The sequence below is a fragment of the Diadema antillarum genome, unplaced genomic scaffold (genome assembly GCF_040938485.1).
Source record: "Diadema antillarum isolate AM-2024a unplaced genomic scaffold, OU_Dant_1.0 scf00000188, whole genome shotgun sequence".
NCBI lineage: Eukaryota > Metazoa > Echinodermata > Echinoidea > Diadematoida > Diadematidae > Diadema > Diadema antillarum.
This window is the reverse complement of record NW_027271077.1, coordinates 1,479,743-1,506,489: the sequence shown is the minus strand read 5'-3', so window position 1 is coordinate 1,506,489 and position 26,747 is coordinate 1,479,743. Positions and strand designations below refer to the sequence as shown.

At 37.1% G+C, this 26,747-nt stretch overlaps 2 protein-coding genes across 2 annotated transcripts in view; one reads left to right on the top strand and one right to left on the bottom strand.

The window, feature by feature from the left end:
* The window catches only part of LOC139723414 (pre-mRNA-processing factor 39-like), a 444,659-nt gene that overhangs the window by 90,095 nt on the left and 327,817 nt on the right, over window positions 1-26,747 (bottom strand). The gene's annotated exons all lie outside the window — the stretch shown is intronic.
* The window catches only part of LOC139723409 (arginine-hydroxylase NDUFAF5, mitochondrial-like), a gene marked incomplete at its 5' end in the record, with an annotated part of 122,988 nt that overhangs the window by 21,389 nt on the left and 74,852 nt on the right, over window positions 1-26,747 (top strand). Inside the window, one exon of the mRNA XM_071634654.1 lies at window positions 13,169-13,208. Coding sequence (XP_071490755.1) covers window positions 13,169-13,208 — 40 coding nt within the window. The remainder of the gene's footprint in view (window positions 1-13,168; window positions 13,209-26,747) is intronic.

The window sequence follows — 26,747 nt, the reverse complement described above, 5'->3', positions numbered from 1 at the left end:
CGGCGACCGCTGGCGCCGCGCTAATATTGTGATTGTTTACTCACTGTGTAAAAGTCATTCAGCGGCTTTTAATGACCTTCTTTTGGACAAATTGAGTGATTCAGACATATTGATCTACTTTGAAAGCTTCAAAGGAAGGATCAGGAAAACACATCGTGCAGTTGTTGGGTACACAAATAACAGAAAAATGGAAATGGAAACTGCACGGCAGTGTGTGAAATTCAGACACCACTGACGCATGATAAATTAAGGCAAAATTAAAGACAATTAAGTGAAATACAACGGTATAAAAATGCACAGATTTCGAAACAAACGATGTCTACTAGATTCTCTATTTAATTAGGTTATCACTGCATATTCGTAAAATATGTTGTTCATCTTAGAAGACAAGTTTAGATCAAAGATCAAAGAATTTGATATTCACTGATTTTTTTTTTAATTTTTTTTTTTTAACAAATCCTTGGTGTCCTACTTGCCAAAGTTAGAATACACTTCCTGGCTAGACTTTATTATTATGACAAACATTTTACAGCCTACACTACAGCTAAATAAATGTTTCAAGATGCGTTAAATTCTTATATTGTTTGCACTTCTTCAATGTTCAGCACTGAATTAACCATAGGCCTATTCAATTTTGGCCTGGAACTCTGAATTTGACTTTTGATAAAGTGATACTTATAAATATTAAACCATGGATGGTGGCAAACATCCGTTTCATAATCATACTAAGAAAGTATGATTTAAAAATCACTTTTGCAGATTATATTAGGCGTTAGCGTGATGTTATGCAAGGTTACTTAGACTTAAAACAGTAGAAGTTTTGGTTGTAGACATCAGGCGACGTAGTCGTTTCGTAAGTTTAGGCATATACGGCCTATCAGAAACGCCTAGATTTATATTCCGTTTGGTTTGCTCAGTTAGGCTTGCCTGAAGTTATCGACAACCGTCGTGTAGGGTTCTAGAAGTCAATAGGTCTAGATCTAGTCTGGACTCTTGCCTAGATTTCTAGACAAGATCTAACGTTAGACAGATTGTACCCTGCTGGCCCGACACTCCCGAGTAAAGCCTAGCCTGCCCTAAAATTAGGTTAAGTTAACTGATAGCTTGCAATTTATTGCGCCATATCTAGCTCAAGATTCTTATTCATTATTTGTATTTAATTATATCAGTTAACTTGTCAACAGCCTAGGCTTATTAGCAAGACGTCTGCCTGCGCCTAGCAATAATTCTCCCCAGCGGTTTTTATTCTCTTCCACAAATGTGAATCTACGGGGCTTACACGCGAGTACCCAAGTCATCGCCAAAGAAATAGTCTACAAACATTCACGGATCGTGCCGATATTTACCTTGAAATTCAAGTTTTGGCTACAGCCGTATGTCATCTACCCATTCGCTCATAGTCGGTATAAGTTGTTTAATTTATTTATTTTTTTTAATTAGCTAGCGAAAAAAAAAGTAGACTCTTGTTGTCACAAAGCCAGATGCGTCGATCGCTGCCAGCGCCAGAGATAGCTAGCTGGCCGGCTGGCGCCGGGTGGTAAAAGCACTGGCTGCCGCTGGCACCCTTGCTACGCACGCAGGGCGCTTGCCGACCCAGCCTGTTTGGCCCCCAGTTATGGCGTCGCCTTAAGAGGGCGCACTTCCATGAACAGTCGCTTGAATCGGTCTATACAAGGACATTCATCGTATTGTTAATTAATTCATGCACCCGTACATCTCAAAAGCGCCACAAAGACATTTTTTAGCAAGCTTCACTGCTTTGATCCCATCATCGTCACCGCCAGCAAGCCAAGAGAAGAACAAGACGGAGATTAGAGAAATCTAGAACTATATGCGCAGAAGAAAATAACTCACAAAAATCAAGTAAAGTGAATATGCAGTTGTGGTGTATGTGAGGAAATCATACCTCAAACAATTTCGCTTGAGAGAAGCAGGCAGTTTTTAAAAGAAAGCTAACATTTTGGCAGAATGATTGTCATTTGTGATCTCAATATTTCACTATTCCACTGCTTATTCCAGAGCAAAAAGGGACAGGTATATCTTGCCATTAGGCAAGGTCTTATGCGTTTGCGAAAATGTGCGAATCAGCAATTACCCATCTTTTGACACAAAATTTGTCATGATCTCAGGTTTTGCTGCTCCTCATCATCTGTCTTTATTCAAAGACATTTCTGTCTGAAAAAGGCACATCAGCGAAACAAGACTGAAATGAGGGAAACGATTCTTTTGTTAGTGACGATACATGATCACACAAACGTTATTGTCCAGACACCTGAATGTACTCATTAAGATGCACATAATCATGTGTCGGCGACGATGATTACATCAAAGAAAGACTGCCATGAACAGTCTATGTATATTAGGTCCATGCTTGCAGTATGGATATACATGTATACTAGGTGTAGAAAAATAATGGATGAATGAATACAAAGGAGATATAAAGTAAAGCAATAGGAATTAGTACAAGATGAATCATAGTTGTGGAATTAGTAATTAGAGGTGAAAACATTTGGAAAAAGCTGTAATTACATCTCACTTTAATCGGTTTTTTATAGTGATTTTTTTTTCTAATACGCTGGAAAATTTCCTTCTTTTTGGACATTGAAATGTCAAAGCAGAAGTGTGTACGTAACGAAGATTGGAAATGTGCGGCAACCGAAAGTGGGTGGAGTTTGTTTCGATTATGCCAGCTTTCATAATCTGACTTAGACCCAACAGTCGCAGCGGACGGGTGCAATTAACTCACTGTTTTCATTTTGACATGACCTCACTTTCCTCTTGAATGAACACGTTTCGCACGAAAACCGCTAGGAAAGTGTCGCAGCAAACTGCTGTAACTTTACTATTAATTCATATTTTTTGATAATCCAAACAGTTATGAAAAGTGAAACCCTTATTTTAACCTACCATAATGTTACCTTTTTTAAATAACAACGATAAAATATTCCAAAATGGAGCATAACTTCACTCTCAAAATGGAAAATAATTGTCAGAAATCGTTGCTAAAATTTCACATTTTGACTTCGTGAACAGCAAAAAACTTTCAAGTATGTTACTAAGTCTGTATTTCTTTACGAAACTCTAAAATATCACATTCGAGAAGTCATGCGTCCAGATATGTCTGGAAATAATCGAAAGAGGTGCACTTTCTACCTTCATTCCGAGCATGAAATTTCATAGTCATTCGCACACGGGAAGACAGGGTACAGTCCCACGTACCCACATCTTTGTTGCGCTCACGTCACCTGTACTTCAGTGCCGTATAGCACTGCTGTACTCTGATCGTAACTCGTACCGGGAATTTGTAGTTGTAATGTTACTTACTAGTGCAGTAAAATCTGTGTAAAGTCCGAATAATCCAATGTCATGAATTTGCAAGTGGTATCATAGCTGGTAGATATTCACATTTTAGCTACTTTCTTTTTAATAGGCCAGTTCTGATAACGTAAGTGCGTGTTTTTGAGGTGGCGAAGTCCCCTGCAGCACACTGCTACATTGTACTTCTCGACACCCCGCGGCCCACTCTCATAGCATGCATATGGGTCAGAATTTTGAACGATGTACAATTGAGCCAAAACAAGGCAAAATTTAAAAAGTAGGAAATTCTCCGAATCATTCATCTTACCTCAAAGAGTATAACTCAAGCTTTAATATGAACCCAATTATACTAGGATTTTCCCAGAGGAACAAGTTTTTATTCACCGCTGAAGTTTACCATGTCCAGAGCAGCGAACGTCCGTAAGGAATAGTACTGCACATACATTTGAATACCATTTAACATAGTTTCCAAAGATCTGATTCAGTTCAAAATCCTAACGAAATATCTTAAGGGATATGTGTACGTGATTGCAGAATATTAGGCTTGTACTCTTAACCTGTACGTAATGGTAGACAACTGATGATTTAACTAAATTCGTAATTTCTGCGGAAATATTGCTCTTCCGCTAAACACTTTCTTAACTTTACGCGCATTTTACAGAAACTCAATATTTTCACCTCTTATTTCACTATCCCATACTTTAATCGTCACTCCCAAATAATAATAAACCTTTTTAAGATGTATCTCATCTGGGCAGTCTCTATAACCCAACAAACATAGCATAGTTTTCATCACGGAGGTTCGCATGTAGCTCACGGACGTTCGGAACAAACAAGATATTGAACAATGCAGCTCTCTTGAGTTGGAAACGCATTCTACTCACAACAAACAGCAATATCATGTCGAGAACAAACTCCTCTGCAAAATCCTGAATAGATATTACCAATTCTCAATTATATAAGCTTGTTTATCTTCTCATACTGAGAAATCAAAGAAAACAATTTTCCATCTCTCGTAAATGAACGTACAAACGTACGTGTAATCTCAGTGACGTAGTCCATCCTTGAGAACGAATATATTTATCAAAATTTCGTTATCATGAAGTAAACATTCAGGTCCTAAACTTGTTATATAAAGTCTAGAATGCAAAATTTGCTTTTTATATAACGAACATGGTCACAGCTAAAATTATGACAAAAAATTAATATAGAAAAACAACAGAAATGTGCTCCGTTATAGAAATACGAAGTTTAGCTGGGGAGGGCAAACGAATACGTTAGGAAGAAATCCCTCTGTGTTTGCTCCTTGTGTTACACACTGTTACCGAGGAGAATTTGTGTTATTATATTAGTTAGAAATGATAATAGGTTCGATACTGCGAAGTTTCGTCATAACAAGACACAATAAGTCCATATAACTTGGATGGATGTTTGTGACTTCGACATTATACAATATGGTTTGTTATAACAAACCTTTTGTATCGCGTCATTTCGGAGGCTCGTTATTCATACACTTTTGTCAATACGAAAATTGATAGAGTTCGTATAATTATGAAGCTTTTTTATTCGGTAAATGATAGGAATCTCCGAAGGTTAACCGAAAGGCTTATCAATTGGAACATGAAAAATTATGTTCGCTTAACCATGGAGAAACAAGTTAACAACTAAAATCCTCCAATTTCAAAACCTCATAATAACCGTTTTCACCCAAACGAATATCAGGCCCATTCCACTTTTAGAAGAACGGACCTAAAAATAATGATCCTTAATATTTATTTTTCGAAGAACATTTCTAATAACAAACCTCCTGAATTAACTACATTTTTTTTCATTTTGTAATAACAAACCTTTGGACATCGGAGTAACGAATCTTTGGAAGAGCGAACGTATCAAAGTGCAACCTTAAACATATTCTTAATCATTACTTTTTTAAACATGTGTTTTCAAAGTAAGCACAAAAGCACAAACAAATTGACGATCTCTCTGACTCTTAAATGTAAAATGAAAAAAAAATCATCGAAAAAATTACAAATGAATATCGCTTTTCATTGATGAGTATAAAACAACACCGTGTGATGATAAGCGGAGGATTTGTGTGTTTTCATCAGACAATAATTGTATACTGCATGATTTTTGTTCGCTTGTGACGGCATTTCGATGAATAAAAAACATAAACAAACAAACAGAAACTTCTCCAGAGAAATTTGGTATAACGGGAGTGCACTGGCAATTCTTTTCTCTGTGTGTTGGAGCTCGATCCCTTCTCTGTTTCTTAGTCATTTTCATTCAACTGCTTCCACGTCCTTTTGAAACTTTTCCGTTTCTTATTCAACACATGCTCATTACAGACTTCTTCCGTCATTATCCTGAATGTGATTGCGTAGCACTTTTCGGATTTGTTTTGGTTTGTTTTGTTTTGTTTTTGTTTTCTGTTTGGTCGCAGCATGTTCAGGCTATTGAGGGAATGAGAGAAAAATCGTCATGAAGAGAAAAATAAGAATGAATTACGGCATTTAATATCATGACAATTACAGCAAACGTCCGTTATGGAGACCAAAACTGGATGTGTTCTGTTTGAGACGGCAGCTACCATACTCAAAAGATAAACACTTAGAGCACCTGTCACTAAAAAGTGGCACTGATCCTCTTTCTCCTACTATGTAATCCACTGACTTATTCAACCAACGAACATCCGTGAAAAAAACGTTTTCCGTTTGTTATTACAGGTAAATTGAGTGCTGAACGCTATTCACTTTCGGGTATGAGCGGCTCAGTGATTTGGTAATATTTTCAACTAACATTAATCTTATGTGCAGTGATATATTTGTAATTGTCTGAAATTTCCTTTCTCGGACAGAACATCCGTGAGCGAAACTTTCAGAACCTGTAACAGTACAAATTGTCTCCAGAACCTCATTAGAAAGAAATTTAAACGCACAGAAATTACAGATTACGCAAAATTCCATTTTCCTATAACTTTGTTTTAAGTGTTTAGCTGTTTTTTGTATAATTAGAGGGAACACAAGCGTAAAATTGTGAGTAAATTTTCAATCGTTTGTTCATCATGATCACATAACGCCTTAAAAATTCTGAAACTACTGCTCTAAACTCATTTTCTACTTTGTAAAACTTTATTTGTCGCTATTCGAGCCAAAAGTTTTAAAGAATACAGGATACTTTCGGGACAAGTTATCCCTATCGGAGGGATTGCATACGTCACGGACGTTCTCTGGAATTATCACGGACGTTCGTTCTACTACTAGGGTCATGTTCCAGGACGGATAACTAATCAGCAGAGAGTATCTAGCCTTCCTAACTCTTTCAAAAATTTGAAAAGGTATTGTCAATGCAAATTATAAGAAATTTGACATCCTTACAACATATGTATTGATCAGAGGAGGATCAGGAGGTGAATTTTCAGAGAAAATATTAATTATTTGCTCGGTTTTGGGTGAATTGCATGGTCCAAAAACTGCGGACGAACCTCAGTCCGCTCCAAAAATGGCATGCAGCTTCTCGGCTAGAGAGCCAAAGGTAAAATGCACCTTCGCCATCAAAGCAAGGTGGTGTCCCACTCGAAAACGTTTTAATCATCACGGACGTTCTTTTTTTCTTGGAGGTTCGTCTAAAAATATAATTTCGGTTCCTATTTGACAAGGGATGGACAGAAACTCAAAACAAACATATTATCGTTTTGCTAGATCTTAGTTGATTACGACTCAGAACAATATCGCCAATAACGTTTCATGGGCTACGATCTTTATTAGAAAATAGCGGAAGCACATCCGTGACGAAAACTGAGTATAATTTTGCATAAAAGAATATTACGTCCCATGTACAGCCAGCAGACGTACAATTTTTGCAGGATATGTTCATTAGGTGGAACACCAAATTTTCGTATACGTTTAAGTTGGGACAACAAAGTAGAATTTGCAGCAGCGATAGAAATAAAAGCATCACGGACGTTCGTCTGTTTAGGACTTTGATATTTTAATTGTTCTCTGTAATTTTATACGTACTCATAAAGTTCTTATAATTTTGTGGTACATACCCATGATATGTCAGATCCAGAACATGGTCAGATATTAGATGCCACGTACCATTAAAAATGCACATCATTAGTTTGAAAAACAAAAATTATTGTGAAAATAGCGTTTTTACCGTATTTTTACGCTTTAAGTCCTTGTGAAATGAAAAATATCAGGCAAAAGTCAACCGAACCATATATTTCCTGAAAGGAAATTTACCAATCTTTGAGATGACATGAAAAAATCTGGTTTCTTAGATCATCCTGGCGTGTTCTAAGGGAAAGAATGTCATAAGGTACGAAAATTGGCAATTGTACATTGTTCAAAATTCTCACCCATATACTTATGTGTAGTGTAGGCATCCGCAGCATGCAGCCACCTCGCATCGCACAGTAACAGTACGCTGCATTGCATCGACCAATCAGCTCACTGGATCGAAGCAGCATGGGAAAGTCCATTCATTGGGCAAGCGCAAATCAGTTTTTCTTAGAATATGACGTCATTATTCTCGTTTGCTGCTCCGAGATTTCTGACAAGATACCTCATTTATTTTCACTTGTAACTTCAGAAATAGGTCTTCGGCAAAGCGAACACCCCTCTGCTAACGTCTGCCCATGTCTAATCAATATGTATGTTAAGTTTCATGAATATCAAGTGGTGCGACCAGATGTGTCTGGAAATAATTGGAGGGTAGTTTTCCGAGACAGCGAAACATGAAATGTTGAATAACTTAAAAAGTTCTCGATTGTTTCTCATGATTTTTCGTATGTAGATAGAGATCATCATTTTGCATTGATACTGAAAGTTTGAACGATTTTGGTCAATGTATAGGGGAGATATGAGAAGGTGAAATTTTGGTGAAAATTAGAACGTCCGATTCGCACTGTCTCGATGACGGTTGAAAATTCAAAACGTTTTGTGGGTTTCGGGGGAGTTAATTGCCGATTGTTAGTATGTGAAAACTGTCTAACCAACAAAAAAAAAAGAACAAAAGAACAAAACATACAAACCCCAAGGTAAAAATTTGTCATGCATCTGTTGTGATAGCCACACACCCCCTTCAGCATTTCCAGCTTCTGTAAATTTCCCACCCCCCCCCCCCCCTTTGCTGTCATATTTGATGAATTTCTAACTTTCCTGAGGGTTGCTTTCTCTTCTGTTATATTTTTTTCCAGTGGAATACCCGTTAATGCAACTTCAAGGAGGAAACTTGCTCGGATATTCTCAAGATGTGTCCAGAATAACAAGCGAAGAGTGATTGAGAGAGAGAGAAAAAAAATGAAGAAGTCAAGGTGATGTTGAGTGACCTCCACACATGCCAGGGTTCGCAACTCTTTCCACTTTGTGGAGTATCAGACTTTTGCGCACCATCGCTCATGAGATTTTTATCTCTGAGCATTGAAATCGAATCTGCCACTCTCTGCACGCTTGACATTTCTTGGATGTGCTCTACATATTTCACGAGTCACTGTTTTTATCTTCCAGGGGCGGATTGTTGCATGGCTGTCAGTAAACAGTAAGAGGTTTCCCAGTGGAGTGCATGTTTCTGCTTAGAATGCCAACTTTACTCCAGCTTCCCTCCAAATTATTCTTTTTCGAAGTTAAGATTACCAGGCAAAACTCTCCTAAACGTTACAAGTCGAAATAACCCTTGCACGGTGGCATCTTTAATAAAGAAGGATTATGATATTAAAGTAGTAAAGTGCTGTGAGCGTGATAATGCTTATATAGCAATGTTGATAGTCACAATAATAATATTCAATGAAGATAATTGTAGTAAAAGTAATGATTGTGGTATATTGATGAAAAATATTTTAATAGTGATGATTCATGAAATAATATCATGCTGTTTATAATTCTGTGTCGTTATTGTCAATGTCAACATCATCATTTCATAAGGAAAGTGAGTAGATATGAGGTGCAAATTTGTTGTGTCCATAGTATTAAAAAAATCAAGAAGATGACTTACTTGATTCTTTTCAATGTGTATTTAGTGTAATTTGGATATAATGATAGACCCAGCTCCAGTTTATCCCAAATATTTCTTTCTCCAATTACCATTGTAGATCTCATCTGCTATAGGACCCATTTCTGTGTTACATTTTGATTTGCTCTGTGTTAGCGAACTTTAATCCTTTATTCTTGCCCCAAACCAAAGAATGCCTGGAATGCAAAGTTCACATATCTATATGAAATAGTTGATCATTGGCACTTTAGGGACGTTATTAATGTATGGACATTGCAGGAAGGGAGTTGATTAATATTCTCCGACATACATACAACTTTATGATATGTGTGTTTCTGTGGGTGTAGTCTGTATTGTTAAGTGATACTGGGACTTCGGCCGTCTTGCAAAATCTACATTACTCTTATTTTAGCAGAAATTGTCCCCCAGACGCCAACCAGAATGCTAGAAAAGGATCAGTAATCATTCTCATATATCACCAATAATTCCTTTGTGTAGGTGTCTCCTAGTTGGTATGCGTGGGGAGTTCTTTCTTTCTGTTTTTATTCTTGTTCATAGATTCTCATTGTAATATACCATGCTGGAGGAGAAAACATAAACAAAAATCTTCATGGTTTTTATATTGACCTAATCATACACTTTCTCTGAGTTGAATGCCGTGAAGTCAGAGCTCCTTAGAATTCATAATTCTAGAAGAGATTGAATAATCCAAAATCTGAGGGAAGAGAGGAAAGCAGGATGCAGCAATAAAGGCAAGATTTGCTGATTTTTGGTGGTAACCTTTCTTAATTGCCGTAATCTGCAAGTTTCTGATTATCAGTTCGACCTCGATTATCCAGCCTCCTTTTATCTGGAAATCTCTATTATCCGGACATGTTCACGCAGTGAAGAACTTTTTTTTTCATCCAAAAATTGAGAAAAAACAGTGACTTTAAACTCAATTAAAATTTCTACAAAACTCACACAATCTACCTACAATATTCCCGACAGAACTAACATAAAGATATACTTTATATTTGTGAAGAAGGGACTACAATTTTGCGGGGTACGCTACCTGCCTAGCTGCCAGTGCACTGGGACGGCAGCTTGGACGGCAGCTATATATACATTAACATTGTGTCTTCCATATCCGGTCAATTCGCTTATCCGGATGAGCGCCAGTCCCGACATGGCCGGATAATCAAGGTTGAACTGTAATTGTAATTTTTCTCTGTTCCAAGATGCCAGAAGAGCATAAACTTAACCTGAAAATTGATATCAATACATCCTTTTTTTATATGATAAGCTGCCAGGGAACTGACTGTAGTGATATAGTCAAGACCATCCAGATCTCACACAACACAGCAATCTAATCTGCACCCATTGCATTGAAGGCAGGCTGATTTTGTTATAACATGCAGTTCCCATAGACACTTGCCCGAGTATAGTCAAGACTAGTCTTCAGTGGGTTAAGAATACTCTCAAGGGAGACTCAGAACAGGACCTGAGCAGTCTTTCTTGCCTGAAGCTCCAGTTTATCCCCTTAAGCCAGGCTTATGCTATTCATGGAAAATAAAATCCACCGCCAGTTGTAATCAGCGGTAGATATGAAAATGTTTGGTAGACTTGATAGTGTACGGATACATTTATGGCTTGATATAGAAATTGGAAATATGTAGAAGATTTAACCCTCACCCACTACACATGATCAGATTAGACAGAATTACAGAGACAGAGAGAGAGAGAGAGAGAGAGAGAGAAAGAGATAAGTATGAGGGTTATGCAGAAAAATCCTGAAAATAATGATAGCATTTTATGCTAGGAATTACATTGTGATGGGACATAATGTGAATATTAGGGAGATTCACACATACACAAATTAGCGGGTAACAATTCTTGAGATTTGCATTGCAATCACAAGCTCAAGTTTTTGCGCGAGTGGACACAAAAAACACACAAATTAGTGCGAACAGCAGCATGATGCTAAACCCAAGAAATCTTGTGCTTTTTTCTGAATTAGTGCGCTACTTTGCCCGGCGGTGACGGTGCGAACACTAAATCAAATTAGCTTGAAATTTTATATCCCATCATTCAAAGTGCACATCACAACAGCGTGCAAACCACACCACTGTGAGGTGCAAGAACAATGGATTTATCAATTTATCGATTGGCAACTAGCAGGCTAATTTTTTGTTGTCCCATGAATGCTTGCGAAAAAACTCAAGATTTTGAGTGCAATTGCTATCCCGCTATTTCTGAGCATGTGGACGCCAGCAAAATCCATGAGACTTGGAGTACAATCATCATCCTGCTATTTTGAAAAGTGAATGCAGCTCTTAATTAAAGGTTCTGTTTACCTTTGAGAGCAGTGATTTAAAAAAAAAATGTTCAAGATATCTCATTTGATGCACATGTGTAGGGCTGTTGTATCACAAAACATCCTACCATACAACATTTTCCCAATAAAGCCTAAAATATAAGGAGACAGAAGTATTTTTCTCAATAAACCATAACTGTAGAAGGTTTAGTCTGGAAAATTTTTTATTGTAACTATTGTTCACGTTTTGTGTATTTAACAATACTTAACATTGATTCTACGGATTCATATTTCTACAGTGGCTGTTTCTATCCCTAACTCATATTTTAGAAGTATTTTAAAGCACTAATGCTGGGTTTTTGTTTCATCTGCAAATGTTAAATTATGCTTTTAAATAAATGAAGATATCTATTTCAATTTGAAGTAGGTGGAAACCAATCAATCAAAAAGCAATACAAGACAGGACCGAGTAAGGGTAGCAGCAGGTAAATCAAGACTTTTAATCTATAAAACTTTTTTGTGATATTTAAAAAAAAAAAGAAGCTGTTCTTTTGTTGTCACTTCAAATGACTTTATTACCACTGAAATGTATCTGAAAAAATGTATGTGCCTGAGGAACCAATTTGGATTTGGACGTATCAAGTGAAATGTCTTGTGGTTTCGTTTTGTTAGTGACATGGGGAATTACTGGTGATATCTATTGCATGTTCTGTGTATCCATGTGGATTTCTCTCTTTAGTTTTGAGGGGAAAAACTGGAAGAATATGAAATACATGTAGGACTTATGAGTTGGCTCAACCGTTCTCTATATGCTCTGTGAGTCATGTTCCATTACATTGATGTACAAATGAAACATGGAATTCAGTGTCAATTCAAAGTGTAAAATGGCACATATTGACCTCCAAAAACAACAGCAACAACCTAACAAACACTGCCCTTAGTTGAGAAAGAATAAAAACATGTTTTGATATATTTCTTTTGGTGTGACAAAGTTGTAGTGCCCATTGCGACTCGCCATTTGTCTGCTGCCTGTGTTCCTTACTTATCAGCCATGGAGAAATAATAGATGCATTCAGTTCCTTAAATTTGAAGTCTATTCAGTACAGAAATTCAGTCTGAATCTTATTACCAATCATTTTGAATTCAAATTGACCTATTTCCATGACAAGTAAAGGAGACCACTTACACTAATGGGAGAATCCTCTGAGAGACTCACGTCCGACAGTCGGGAAGAAATATCCCCCACCCTGCGTCCTCAAGTCAATATTATTCCAGGCAGCATTATAATTATCTTATTTCATCTACACGTGTGATGTAGGCCTGCAGCATTGTTTTGACACCAAATATATGTCGCCATGGCAACGGCAGCACCTCGGGGCTGTCATGTTTTTTGTCTCCACTCGTTGTGAGTGATGCTCTTTAGCTGTTTATGGTGGCTTTGAAATCAAAATGGAATAGAATTACAAAGCAATCACAGTTTACATCTAGTGCTGCAACATCCTCAAAAAATATTATCACCACTGTTTTTTTTTTCTTGTTTCTTTCTTTCCTCTTGAATAGCCTACATTGGGTCAACGACCTTCCAGGAACACTTCGTCAGGTCAGTGTCTCACTTTAACTCATTATATATCTTCTTTATTTTCATATGACGGCAAGACATTCAATCATGCATGAATATGTTTGTGATTTGCAATAGTATGTATTTGTGTGTGTGTGTGTGTGTGTGTGTGTGTGTGTGTGTGTATGAGTGTGTGTGTATGTATGCATGTGTGTTTTCTTTTTCTTTCATTTCCTTTTTTATGCAAATTCCCAAGTTAGATGTGTTTTAGGTATTTTTCTTGTTTTTCGTTGTTATTGCTTTCTTAAGCAATATGCATACAATTACCATTTTTGTTGTGAATATACTTTAGAAAATGCAATTTTAATATTTGGTTTTGTAATTGTTTTGTTATTGAATGTATTGAAGGAAATCATTAACATTTTAAAAAGGGGGGTAGTACTTTGAAAGTATTCCAAAATGGAGCAATCACTAAGGTGAGTTCATGTATTATATGCTAGAAATGTAGGTTATATCTAAGACAAAGCTTTGTTAACTCAGCAAACATGAAGTGTTAACTAACGTTATCAACCTGTTTTTACCCACTGCTGTCTGCAATTATGATGTCATTAATCCTTCAAAGTCTTCCCTCTTAAAACTTTTGAAATGTCCATGGCTGCCCTTGTGTGTGTGCATGCGTGCGTGTGCATTGTGTGTGTGAAATACATGTGTGTATCACTGTTTTGTTCATAATTTGTTAACCCTTTATTACCCTACTCTGTAATTTGATTTAACCCTTTGTGTACTAATTGTGTGCAAGAAAACCCCATAGTGTTATACACTCAGTCCAAAGTTCATCATAGCAGAGAAAGGGTTAATCTTACATGAAATCACAGCCACATGAAATTTGTTTTGTTTTATTTTGTTTATTTATTTCTATTTTGAATAAAAAATATACAACAACATATATAATACACAATACTTCGACATCATTTTCTGACGATCTGAAGTTTACGCCTTTGTTGAAGTCAATGTGAAATAGAGAACTTATAAAATTGCTCAGATGCCTTGTGGGAAAAAAAGCTCAATTTTATGTATTTAAGAGAAATAAACAGGTGTATATTTAAAGTTGATCAGGTTTTTTTTTCTGTTTGAACCTGGTAGGGGCCTTTATTGCAGTTAATAACAACACACTGATGTGTGTGTAGAGTTGACCCCTCCCACCCCTTGCTTAGCTGTAAGGTTATGCAGACAAATCAACATGAGGTTTAATAAAGACCTGATACAGCTCCAAGGCCATTGTCATTCAACATGTATTGGGAGGATCAGGTAATCACTTTTTATTGACATTTTTAGTTTCATATGTGGAGAGATTTTTTTTTTTTCAGCAGCGCCATGTGTTATTAATGTTTGAAGGGATTGTTGTGATTGAAACCCCCAATACAAAACGGAAAGTTTAAGAAATCATATTATAGTTTCAGACTTTCATCACCTTTGGTGTGAAAAAAAACCCAAGAAACTAGTTATGGAATTTAGTGAAGAAAGTATATTCAGGGTTAAACATTTTTTTTTTCTCTCCTTGTACCAAGACTACCAAAGTTCATGGATTCAACATTGAAGAAATCAGGGGCCCGTTTCATAAAACTTGTCATCAGTGACAAATTGTCATAGATGTGACAAGCTACTGAAATCCTTGCATCTGATTGGCTGAGAGCAAATTTGTCATAGAAATGTGGCAGTTGTCACTGATGACAAGTTTTTATGAAACGGGCCCCAGGACTCATCTGACCAGTAATTAGGGATCCTTGTATTGTAACCTTTGTAGGTAAATTCATGTACTTGTGAGAAGGATCTCTGCTACATACATGTACCATAATTAGGGATCCTTACATTGTAACCTTTCTGTAAATTCATGTACTTACAGATATGAGAAGGGTGTCTGCTACATAATGAGCAGCTGCTACCACAAATGTCCTTCATAAAAGACCATGTACCCGTGCTCCTCATCCTGTTCTTCACACTAGGCCTTTTGTTGGGAACTACATTCAACAAGCTTTGCTTTTTAGTAGTTTCCATCGGATTTCTCTATAGCATTCTTTTACTTTGACTGAAAATGACACGTCGACCGCTATGTGCTATGTTTGTTTGTTTGGTTGGGTTTTATTTTTTGATATATCCATGCTGGACATTCTGTATTTTGATATTTTGTTATATTTTATTTATTTCCATCGAGAAATACAAAAATGAAATTGAAATTGAAATTGAAATTGAAATTGAAAAAAAAAAAGAGGAGGAAGACAAAAGCTGGCATGAGATGTTTAGTCTCATGTCAGGATGAAGGATGAACCCAGTAGGAGAGAATAAATTCCACATATGGAACATGTTTCATGTACAGGGTATTGAGCAATACCCATAATCTGTGGTTGTCATTTTTCATAGCTTGGAATGCACACTGAGATGGTGTGTTAGACAATGTGCCTGTCACATTCAGCTCTGGATGTAAAAAATAAGCGTGCTGCATGTAAAGGGTAACAGAAATATGTGTCACATCAAGTTTGCAGGCAAAAATGTAGCATTGGCCTAGAGCAGATTTCTAGGTCCAAACACTGGAAGGGGAGAGACAACTCATTTCATGTTTGTGCACAAAACTTCTCAATCAACATGGTATTCCCAGTCACCAGTATGTGATAGATTAGCAGTCATTGTAGTTTTAAGAATCTTTGACAGATATTCCTCCAGGTCCGAAGATTGATCTTTACTTTGAGAATCACTATCATGCTTTGAGCAATATATTTTCAAATGTGTGTTTATGTATAGGCTAGAGGAAAAGGCCAGAGGTTAGGAGCAGCATTAGGCAGAGAAGAGGACATTTGGCACATGAAATTTGAGTTAAGAAGCATCAGACAGATGTCAAATGAGCATTTAGTGCTAATTTTTTTCATTTTTTTTTTCCAAAGAACTTGTTAGCTGGTAAGAGCATTGTGGGCAAGCGAGGAATCCAATTTTAGCCAGCTTTCCGGAGTTTGACGATTTCCAGAAGCCGGGCCTTTTCGAACACATGAGGCAATTTGATGGATTGGAGGGGGGATTTGCTGGCACGCACATTTGTAACCTCGGGGCGAGATTAGATTGGAAAAGTCTTGCGGATTTTTAAGGCACAGCAGAAACGGAGAGTTGCATTCTTTTTCTTTCATTAGAGAGGTCGTTGCTCACCATTCAAAGTTGGGTTTAGGTGGGGTCTGAAACATCTAAAATATCAGTTTGGCATCTTAATCTTCTGGTGAATACTTAAGTGTTTTTGCCATTTTTGTGCGACACAATGTTAAGTTTAAAGGAAGTTACCCCTGTCTCTATGGAGATAACATTGCTTGGAGCTACAGATTTATATCCCACTTTGTTTTCTTCTTTTGGTGGCAGAGAGATCTTAAAATTGAAGAAATCTAATGCGTAGCTTGGAGCCTTTTTTCCATTCAAATAACTCAGAGGTTTAATGCAGTAAAACTGCATTAAAAGATTATCTCAAATATATACATATCAGACCACTATATTTATATATGTATATATATAAATATATATTTATATAAAGAGAGAGAGAGAGAGCAATAGATAGATGCAATAGATGTAGATGTATAGATATTTGATTTCACAAAAACTTTAGATATGTAAACAATCCAGACTCCATGTTATCTTGAGATGCTTTCTATACAGAGCAAGAATATAGTCTGAATGATTCACCTTAAAAAAAGAATAGGGGTTGGATGACGTTCAGGATTCCTGTTTTCTTGAATTTAATTGCAGGCACCTAGGAGGTACTATTCCAGTGTTAAAGCACTGATATGCTAGTGTTGCCTGGTATTGCCATCATTTTTATCTTTCTTATAAATGTTGTACAACTAGTGATGATATAGACGATGATATCGTGCAATTTTTCATACAATCTCATAATAATTGTCACTATTGTTCTTCTAAATAATCAAATTATCAGAGTTACTAATTGCATTACAGTTTAAACCAGAGAAATAAAGTCTTTTATACAGGAAGTCGATCAGCAAAAACGTGAAGCAGTGAATCACAATGGCACATAATTTTTCACCTAAAGTGAATGACAGTGATGAGAAAGACAATACATATGATTTCGCATTTTAATGAGGTCATTGCACGGAAAGTTTGACGCTGAGTTATGACTTTCATCTTGGAGGTATGTTATGGGGCGGAGGTACGTGTCGTCATTAGTGTTAGCCAAGGGGGGAATGGGAGGGGGCAAACTGTGGCACAGTTGAACTTTACAAAGCATTACTTGCAGATCACCAGCTGCGACTGCTCAATAGAATTCAGATATTTTGGGGGACAAGGGGCGGTGTGAAAGGGCATTCTCAGCTGATTAGATCTGGCGCTGTCAGCGATGACACTCATCACGTATGCATGAGCGTCCATCAACACAAGAATACCCCTGGAAAGTTCTCCTTCCAATTGGATGGGAAGAGAGAAAAGGGAAACTGGCAGAAATTTTCACTTTTCCTCCCGCAGTCGTAGGAACAAAAGTGTATAAGTGCTTCATTTTCTCGCAGTCAGCCATAATTTAGATCACCCACGAGCCAAATGTGAGGGTTGTTAAACACACATTCTCTGAGGAGGAGTAATTACTGTCACCTAATTGATGGTGGTACTGGTTAGGGCTAGGGTGGTGATGACGGTGTGTGTGTATGTGTGTTGGTGTGTGTGTTCGTGTATGTTTGTGTGTGTGTGTTTGTGTGCATGTGTATTTGTGTATGTGTGTACATTTATCCCCCACATCCCAGCTATCGTTCAGCTGTTTATGCCTAGTATATTAGCACCTGTCAATCATTTATCATTATTGCTTTGCATTTGAGAGTAGCTGTTTTGCTTGGAGGCTGGAAAGTATCAGTGGAATGTCAAAATATTGCAACACTACTTACATTATATTGCATACATGGTGGTACACTTTATCACTAATTTTTGCGTTTTTTTTTTCATCCTTTGCATTCACTGTGTTTTTAAATAAAAATTTCCAAATTCATTTTTCAAGAATTTGTTTCACACCTGTTGTTGTTTTATTAAAATGCTGTGTTGCAATTTCAAATTGTTTGAATATAGTAGAATTGCTAGTCCTAATAAATGCCACTAGCAATGTGTTACGACCAAAATCACTCTGAGAATGATCGCACAAAAGAAACAATCAACTGATGTTCAGGCGGTTTATTAACAGTGATATTGAGGGTACAGACTGGTAATCGGCGTCACATCAATACAACAATGATCAATAGGAGCGGTTATAAATCGGTAGTGGAATCACTTACACGTATTAAATAATCCTTTGAAAGTGTCTAAATACGATGTTCGATGCACAGACGAATGATCCTTGACGCACCGATGAATGATTCCTCCGACGTAACTCCAGAGGCGCAGGTTACGATAGTCCGCGTTATAGATCCGGGGTAAAATCCACGAAATATGTCCACGGCGAAACGTGCAGAGTCCAAACGTTGTGACGACCACGTCCAGTTGATGCGTTGAATGATGATTCACTTAATAATGTTCAGCTAAGAATCGAGCCCATCACAGCTTTGCCGTAGCAATGTCCATTGACACAAACATGGTGTCTATCTCCAATGAGGGCACATTAATTCTCTGCAGGCAAAAATGTCTCCCAAGCCAAGTATCTCCACAAACATAACAGGTCAGCAGGTAACACAGGACTGACTATAACAAGTCGCTTCAGAGCCAGAAGTGACGTAACTCTCAGAGCAGAGGTGATGGGTACTCTGCCTACTGCAGAATTTCTCTGGCTTATATACTATCCATTCACCCCCTTCTAGCACATTCTATAACTCTCTCCAACCTACTAGCCAGTCCAAGTTCCAGGAAACCTGGATGACTCACTGCCTAACTATGTACAAAACATCATTACCGAAATTAACTACCAATCACATTGGGCTACAGGGACAGTGCCTCACTCAGCCAAATAGGTTAGCACTTCCCAGAACATTCTGGAAATGGGTGAAATCATTCTAGATTGAGTGAGCTATAATGTTTTTCCTATTCCATGCATGTACTGTATAGCTACATTGTATACCACCTAGAAAATTCTACACTGATCTGGTCAGCCTGTATGTACTATATGTATACCACATAGAATGTTCTCCATTAATCTGGTCCACCTGTGTACATACACATTAAAACAACCATGCATACAGTACATCATACATGTACATAACTACTAGTGTGTACATTTGTGACAAATGTTGCAAATTCCTTTGTGTCAGCTCTTGTAATTCTTGAATTTAAATCAGGTCATACATCTTTATAAAAAAAAAAATTAACATGAGAGAACAACTGAGCTTACTTTTCAACACCAACAACATCGACATCAAGAAAGTAATGATCCTCTATAAACAAAGAAGCCACAGATAAATCAAATAGGTGATTCATAACAAGGGATGAAGCTAGCAAATACTGTGTTATTAGGCATTTTCACATCAGCCCGATGTTTCGAAATAGCACGCTATTTTCTGACTTGGAAAATTAACCCGGTCACGAAATAGCGTGCAATTTGATCATGTGAACACAAATTAGCGCGCTAATTGTATCGCTCTGATCGAGAAAATTTCTTGAGTCCAACTTGGGAAATTTCTGAAATAGCGGGATAGTAGCGCGCTATTTGATAATGTGAAAACGACTCGAGAAATTAGCGCGATGCATCCCATCATGCCTAGCGTGTGTGACCCGATCGATCGAGGCAAACTGCACACAAATCATGAGGAATTTTTGAAAGTGAACACATTACTGATGCTGTTTGCACATACTCAGCTGTCGAATCAGCTCGAAAAAATTTGGGGCTAATTCTCTTCGGGCTGATGTGAATAAGAAATGAAATAGCACGCTAATTCGCTATCGCGAAAAATATCTCGAGCTTGGATTTTTATCGGGCTGATGTGAAAGCGCCTATTTATGATAAATTTCAAATGAATTTTATGATAAATTTCAAATGAATTTGATGACATCACAGCTCAGCTGGCCTTTTTCCTTAATAATTGCTGTATTCAACGTGTATGATATGTCATTAGTCACCTTTGTATAGTTTGCAGACTAAGTAGCTGCTCTCTCTTCCTGACTACATCAGTTTTACGATGAACTATTTTACATGTATTTCATGCTCTTTTCACAGAAGTAGTTGGCAAAAAGCAACAACAACAACAACAACTTACATGGTGTTGATTTTGTTGGATGAAATCCATTAGCATTCTAACAGCAACCCGTAGGGTGTACGTTTGTTGAAAAGCAAAGCATGTTGTGGAAATCCAAGCAGTGCAGATTAGTAGCTGTGTAATGTAAGATTCAACCTGTGAAGTTGTCTCTATTTTTGTATGATAGTACAACTAATTTGACATGCTGCGGGTGTAGATGTTACGACGAGTGAGATAAATTTGCGTGAGTGCAATAGTGTTTTTCATTGCTTGGCCTTTTTATTTGGTTTCAAAATGCTTTTAGCATTGAAGAATCTTGCCCATGTGCACTCACAGGAGGTTCTAAATGAGTAAAAAAAGGGGGGAAAGTAGTTTTTAAGCATTGCAACAATTGTCCATGTTAATGCAGTGCCAAATAACTGAAGTCTTCTTTATTTGATATGAGTTAACATTGCTAAAAATGATAGTAGTAGTAATGCTAATGATAATCATGATAATAATGATATTAATAATATTGATAATGGTTACTTTGACATTATATCTGCAAAAGAGCTCAGAGCCCTTCAAAGAAGTAAAAATGGAAAATGATACATGTAGAATAGGGAACCATACATAATTGACAGATGATATCATAGAACAAAACCAACCTTGTATGCAAAATTGAAAAGATGTGACTTTAGTTTAACTTTCTTAACTTTAATTGAGTTATCTATGTCATAAACTTTATATAAAGACATTTAACTTGAGCAGAGGACTGTCAATTTAAAGTGAATGAAGAATGTCATTATTATGTCAGGAAATTAAATGGAATGTCAATTAATAATTGATGGAACTTTTGACAGTTAGTAGAAATTCAGAGTTTGATATAATTCAGATTCTCATGCCAACTGTTACTGCATGGATTACATTTTTTTTTTCTGAGAATGGGAGTTGATGATGATAATAAATAGATCATTTGTTGCACACAGAAATTATATCTTTATATCCTACATGCGCTGCAAGAGCTCCTTCATGCTATTTTGCTGCACTGTCCTGCATTGTAAATAAGAAAAGAAAGAAATGGAAGAAGAAAGCTAGAGGACAAACAAAGCTCTTCCTTCATCAGGGGCTGTACCTCTCTGCTTGGATCTGTATTTTCAGATTTGAATTCATGGACTGGATTGCAAATATTGATATTAACACTGATTGTCTACATTGCGATGCATTACTTTTCTACGTCTTACTGCGTTATCCCTCCGTTCCGCTTGTTCTACCCACCCTGAATTACATTTATGATCTGATATATTCACATAGCTCAAACAGTGAGTGTATCTTGAATTCAATTTGAGCAGCTTGCTTTCTTGAATATCAACAGATTTGTTTGACAGGATGACGTATTTGTTTTAAAAATATGCAAGTTATGTCCTTGTTCTGTGTGATCTTTGTTCTACAGCAAATAGAATTCATGCAAGGCTCACTCATTGATTTGAAATGACAAGAGAAATTTCTTCATGCAAGCATTGTTCAACAAACCACTAAGGGACAGATGAAACTAGCACTGCTGTTTTGAAGTGCAATGTCTGCCAAAGTTCTGTCAATTTTTGCTGAGTCTTCAAACTTCAAACTTCCACTTATCATCAACATTTTTTTTTTAAATGAGTTTGCCTGATATGATACACTGATGGTCAATGTTTCTCTTGGTTAGTGACAAGCACAAGCCTTATGCTGTGTGCAACAAAATAGAGCAGTGCCCTCTTGTGATGAAAAAGATGTGATTTTTTTTCTTCACGCTGTAGTGTAAAAGGCAAGCAATATCTGAAAGGATAATGAGATAAAAGATATGTTCGTGTGGTTGTCTGTGTCCTTTTCTTTTTCTGTGTCTGTGTGTGTTTCTTAAAATTTCCATAATGTTTTAACCGTCATCATTTCAAGTAGAGAATTTATCCTGTAGAGAAATTAATCTTTTGAATCAAAGTAGTGAACCATATTGAACAGATCAGTCTCAATTTGAGTGAATTTGAATGAATATTGAAATGATTACAACTACTTAAATGCCTGAAGATCACTTATTTCGTAGATACTCTATATCATTTTGGATATCTGAAATTAGCCATCTTGATTGCATCATGATTGACATTATTTTGCCAATTTGATGAGAGCTTGAAACTTCATCAATTTCAAATTTCTTTCTGGTAAAAGACATAGTTTTCACTTTGCTCATCAGAACATTCATCAAGCAATTAACTTTGTTACATTCTCCTAATAAAATGAGTTTTATTCTCACAAAGCTTCAAGGAATATCCTGTATATAGTTTTGTGACATCAGCAACAAACCTTTCATATATCAAATATAATCCCTTTTTGTTTTGAGGTACATTCAGAATGCTATCCAGGATGGGTCTTTGCCATTCAAATCATCATAAATCTGTCATTCCTTGTCAGATTTCACTGCAATTCTTTTCTGATTTTCTGCATTTTTATTTTCTTAAACATACTCTTGGACTTTGTGTTTGCCCTCAGGAAATAATTTCTGTGACGAGTTTGGTGTGATCTAATAATGATGCACTAAATGTCTCGCCATCTCTTTCAGAAGACACAAATTTTCCCTGATTTGGTAGAAGGAATATGATCTCAAGTTCCACAGTGTATTCACAATTTGTGACATGTCTTATGACTTGCTGAGAGGTATTTTCCTCATGAGCTGAAGCACTATTTTTCTGAGTACAAGTGATTAATCTTGTCTTTCCTCTTAAATCCCTCCTACCCAAATCTCATGCTTCTCCCTCCATCCCCTCCCCCCATACAAATTACCGAAATCACTCTGTTATGTCACCAGCCTTGGGAATAACTTCCCATGACAGACATTTAGCTATAGCAGAGATGAAGGGAAGTGGCATCCTATGGTGCATAAAGCAAAAAAAAAGCAAATCTCTTTTAGGATGTACCGGTATTCAAATTCATTCTGAGAAAGCACTCTGCCAAAGAACACGGTCAATTTTTCTTTTTGATGCTCATAAATTCTGAATAATAGCTTAGGGCAGTGTTTTCAAAAAGGGACTTCATAAAAAATTCCAGTGCTGATGCCTAAGTTTATCAGTCTCAAGTTCTGCAGACAATGAATGCATGCATTTTGTCATCTCTTTGTCTGTGTGCATCTTATTCTATGTACCTGTGGGTATGACTTTTTTTTCCTACCCAGTCTTAGATTTGAATCTTAGAAACTGCAGTGGAGACAGCCGTGAAAGTTATACATTATCCATCGTAATGACGTTCTTCCGCAAAATTCCCCTGATAACTCTCTCATTGATGGGGGAAGAGGCTGATGGAATATAGGTCATTCTGTCGTGATAATTTTTGTAGAGACTGTATCGCAATGCCCAGTTGGAAAAGAGTACCACTGTTAGTGTGAGAAGTAAGGTTTTAGCTAGTCATCCTTCTATTTTGTGGTGGTGGTGGTGGTGGCTGAGGGGGGGGGGGGGGGAGGGGACAAATGGATGGTAAGGGAGGGGCTGTAGAAATGTGTGCCTGGATGTCACTCGTGGTCAAACTCACCCAACATTGTATGAAGTGAGGTGAGTAACATTATCGTTTAGTCTTGACTGATAAAAGTATCACTCTGAGCTAAGAAATTTCTGGCATGACCAAGAGGAATAAAATGAAAATACCAACAAATATTTTAACAATATGCACAAAATCCTAATAGTAACAGTGAACAATAGAGGTATGTTGTGTAATGGATATGCAAATTCAGTAGTATTTCATGTGACCTCAGATACAGTTATTGTTAGGTATGAAATTTGTATTTTTAATTCATATCTTAACCTGTTGAGGATGGACTGATTTTGCTACAACACGCATTTTCCATAGACACTTGCCCAAGTATGCTCGGGACTCGTCCTCAAAGGGTTAAGCATGAAGTATTAGAAATCAGACTAATCACCTTTTAATAGAATATTACCTTTTCTTAGAATATCACCTTTCAGCAATACATTTTCTCATGATGAGGATGTTGTGGTTTAGGATAGATCTCGAGAAGTTATATCATCTTTAAAAAAAAGGAAACAATAATCCACCAAATTTGAGTGTCAACTGGATGGCATACATTGGTCAAAAGCCCAGTCTCCCTCGATTATTACAGTCAAGTTTATTGCCAAGTTTTCTACTGGAGTGACCCTGCTCTGCAAGCAATGTAAGCACGTTTCACACATCTGTTATGAAAATTTCAGTATTAAACGCACCAAGGTAATTGTCTTCAAGGCAGTAAGCCCTTTCCATCACACCTTTTTCAGATTCCAGATAGTTTTGTCTGAACATCGTCGGTGTCAAGTAGCCGCAGAATTGCATGCATCAATCTTGAATCATGTTACCCAGAGGGGCCGTGACCTTCTCTGCCTCAAATAAGTGGGTGAGATATTGTCCAGTAACCTGCATGCAGACTGTTTTAATAATGTTCTCCTATGAGTGCACTCTTGAGACTGGGAAATAATTTGCTGCAATATATCTATGTGGAAGATATTAGTAATCCTTTTTTATTGTGCTCAATGTTGAGCCTATATCTCCCTTGTCCACCCTTTTGTGCTGAAAATGCAAACATTTTTATATCGTAAATTCGTTGATGTCAATCCTCGGCATTGTATGTGAATCTGTATGTTTTTGTGTGTGCTTACATGTATGTGTGTATGTGGACATGCTATGGTGCATTTTGTAAATGCTGCCAAATGAAGACCATGTCAGGAATGTCCGCCAGCGAATACCCAGAAAATGTGGACGTGCTGGGCTGCTAAATTGATTAAAACAGGCTGTGTGCTGCATGGAAAACGTAAAGATGAATATGCTTCAAATTTGTAGGGGTGTACACATGGGTGTTTATGCAATACTTTAGGACTGAAGGCTTGCATTCTTTGGTATCTTGTGAAATATATGAGGATTTTTTCTTCACTTTGCTGCATTTTTTATGCCTCCGCCACGAAGTGGTGCCGGAGGCATTATGTTTTCGGGTTGTCCGTCCGTCCTTCCGTCCGTCCGTAATGAATTTTGTGGACAGGGTAACTATCAAAACCTTTTGAGTTATCCTAATGAAATTTGACATGTATGTATATTAGGGGGTGAAGTTGTGCCTATCAACTTTTGGGTGCACATTCTCAAGGTCAAAGGTCAAAAGGTCAAGGTCAAATACATAAAATTTCACTATTTCCATCATATCTATGCAATGCCTGAAGATATTTTCTTGAAACTTAGTGTATACATGTATTACCAGATTAAGATTCTCTGGTGAAAGTTTGGATCATGAGATCAAAGGTCAAAGGTCAAAAGGTCAAGAAAAATATTAAAACTTCACTTTTTTTCTCTGTACCTTGGAAATTGTTCAAGGTATCTTCATGGAACATAGTATATATACATGTACTGACTGGCAGTGATTATATAGAGAATTTATAGGGTTCATGGGGTCGAAGGTCAGGGGTCAAAGGTCAAGGGCAACACTTCAAAATTTTACTATTTCCCTCATGTTTATGCAATGCCAGCAGGATTTTTTTGTTTTCACTTGGTGTATGCATGTATAACCTAATAGAGATTCTCTAGAAAGTTTTTTTTCTTTTGTTTTTGCGTCAAAGGTCAAAAGGTCAAAGATCAAGTGAAAGTGCTGAACTAAGTTTTTCCTCCATATCTCGGAAGTGGCTCAAGTTATCTTGAAACGTACTACATATTTATGCATGTTCTGCCTGACAGTGATTATCTTATGAATTTAGGGTCAAAGGCCAGATGAAAATGGTAACAATTTACTATTTAATACAGAAATTGCACTTTTTCTCCATACCTTTAAAATTACTCAATGCATAAACGGATGAATGGGTCAAAGTCAAGTTAAAGTTCTTAAATCCCAAATACATACTCTCCTATTCATCCAATTAAACCTAGGTCAAGGAAGGTGAACATTCAACACATTTGTGACAAACTCGTCATTTTGATATTTTGCCAATTTTGTGAAAATGTAATCACACATTGTCCACATGGACTATCTAGGCCTATTAGGAGAATCATGCATTATGGCAGAGGCATACCAGTCGCCATATCGACATTTCTAGTTTCCTTTTTTTTTTGTCAGCGTGTGAAAACCTATTTAATTGTATTTGTGTTTGTGCTTGTGTGTGTGTGCTGTGTGTGTGTATGGATATGTCCTCCAGAAAATTTTCATGCGAGAAAGGATTACCTTTTGTTCATGTCCTTGTTTTGGTGGCTTGTAACAGACTCTGCTCACCTGCCAGATGAGATTACAGTCGACGAGGAATGTTACGCTCATTGCCGTGTAAATTGTCGTAAAGCAGACGTTTGAGTGACTCTCACATTTGTCCACTGCATCTGATCAGTGGGATGTGAGTGAAACATGGCCAGGTGTGGGCACTTAGTCCCAGCTAACTCA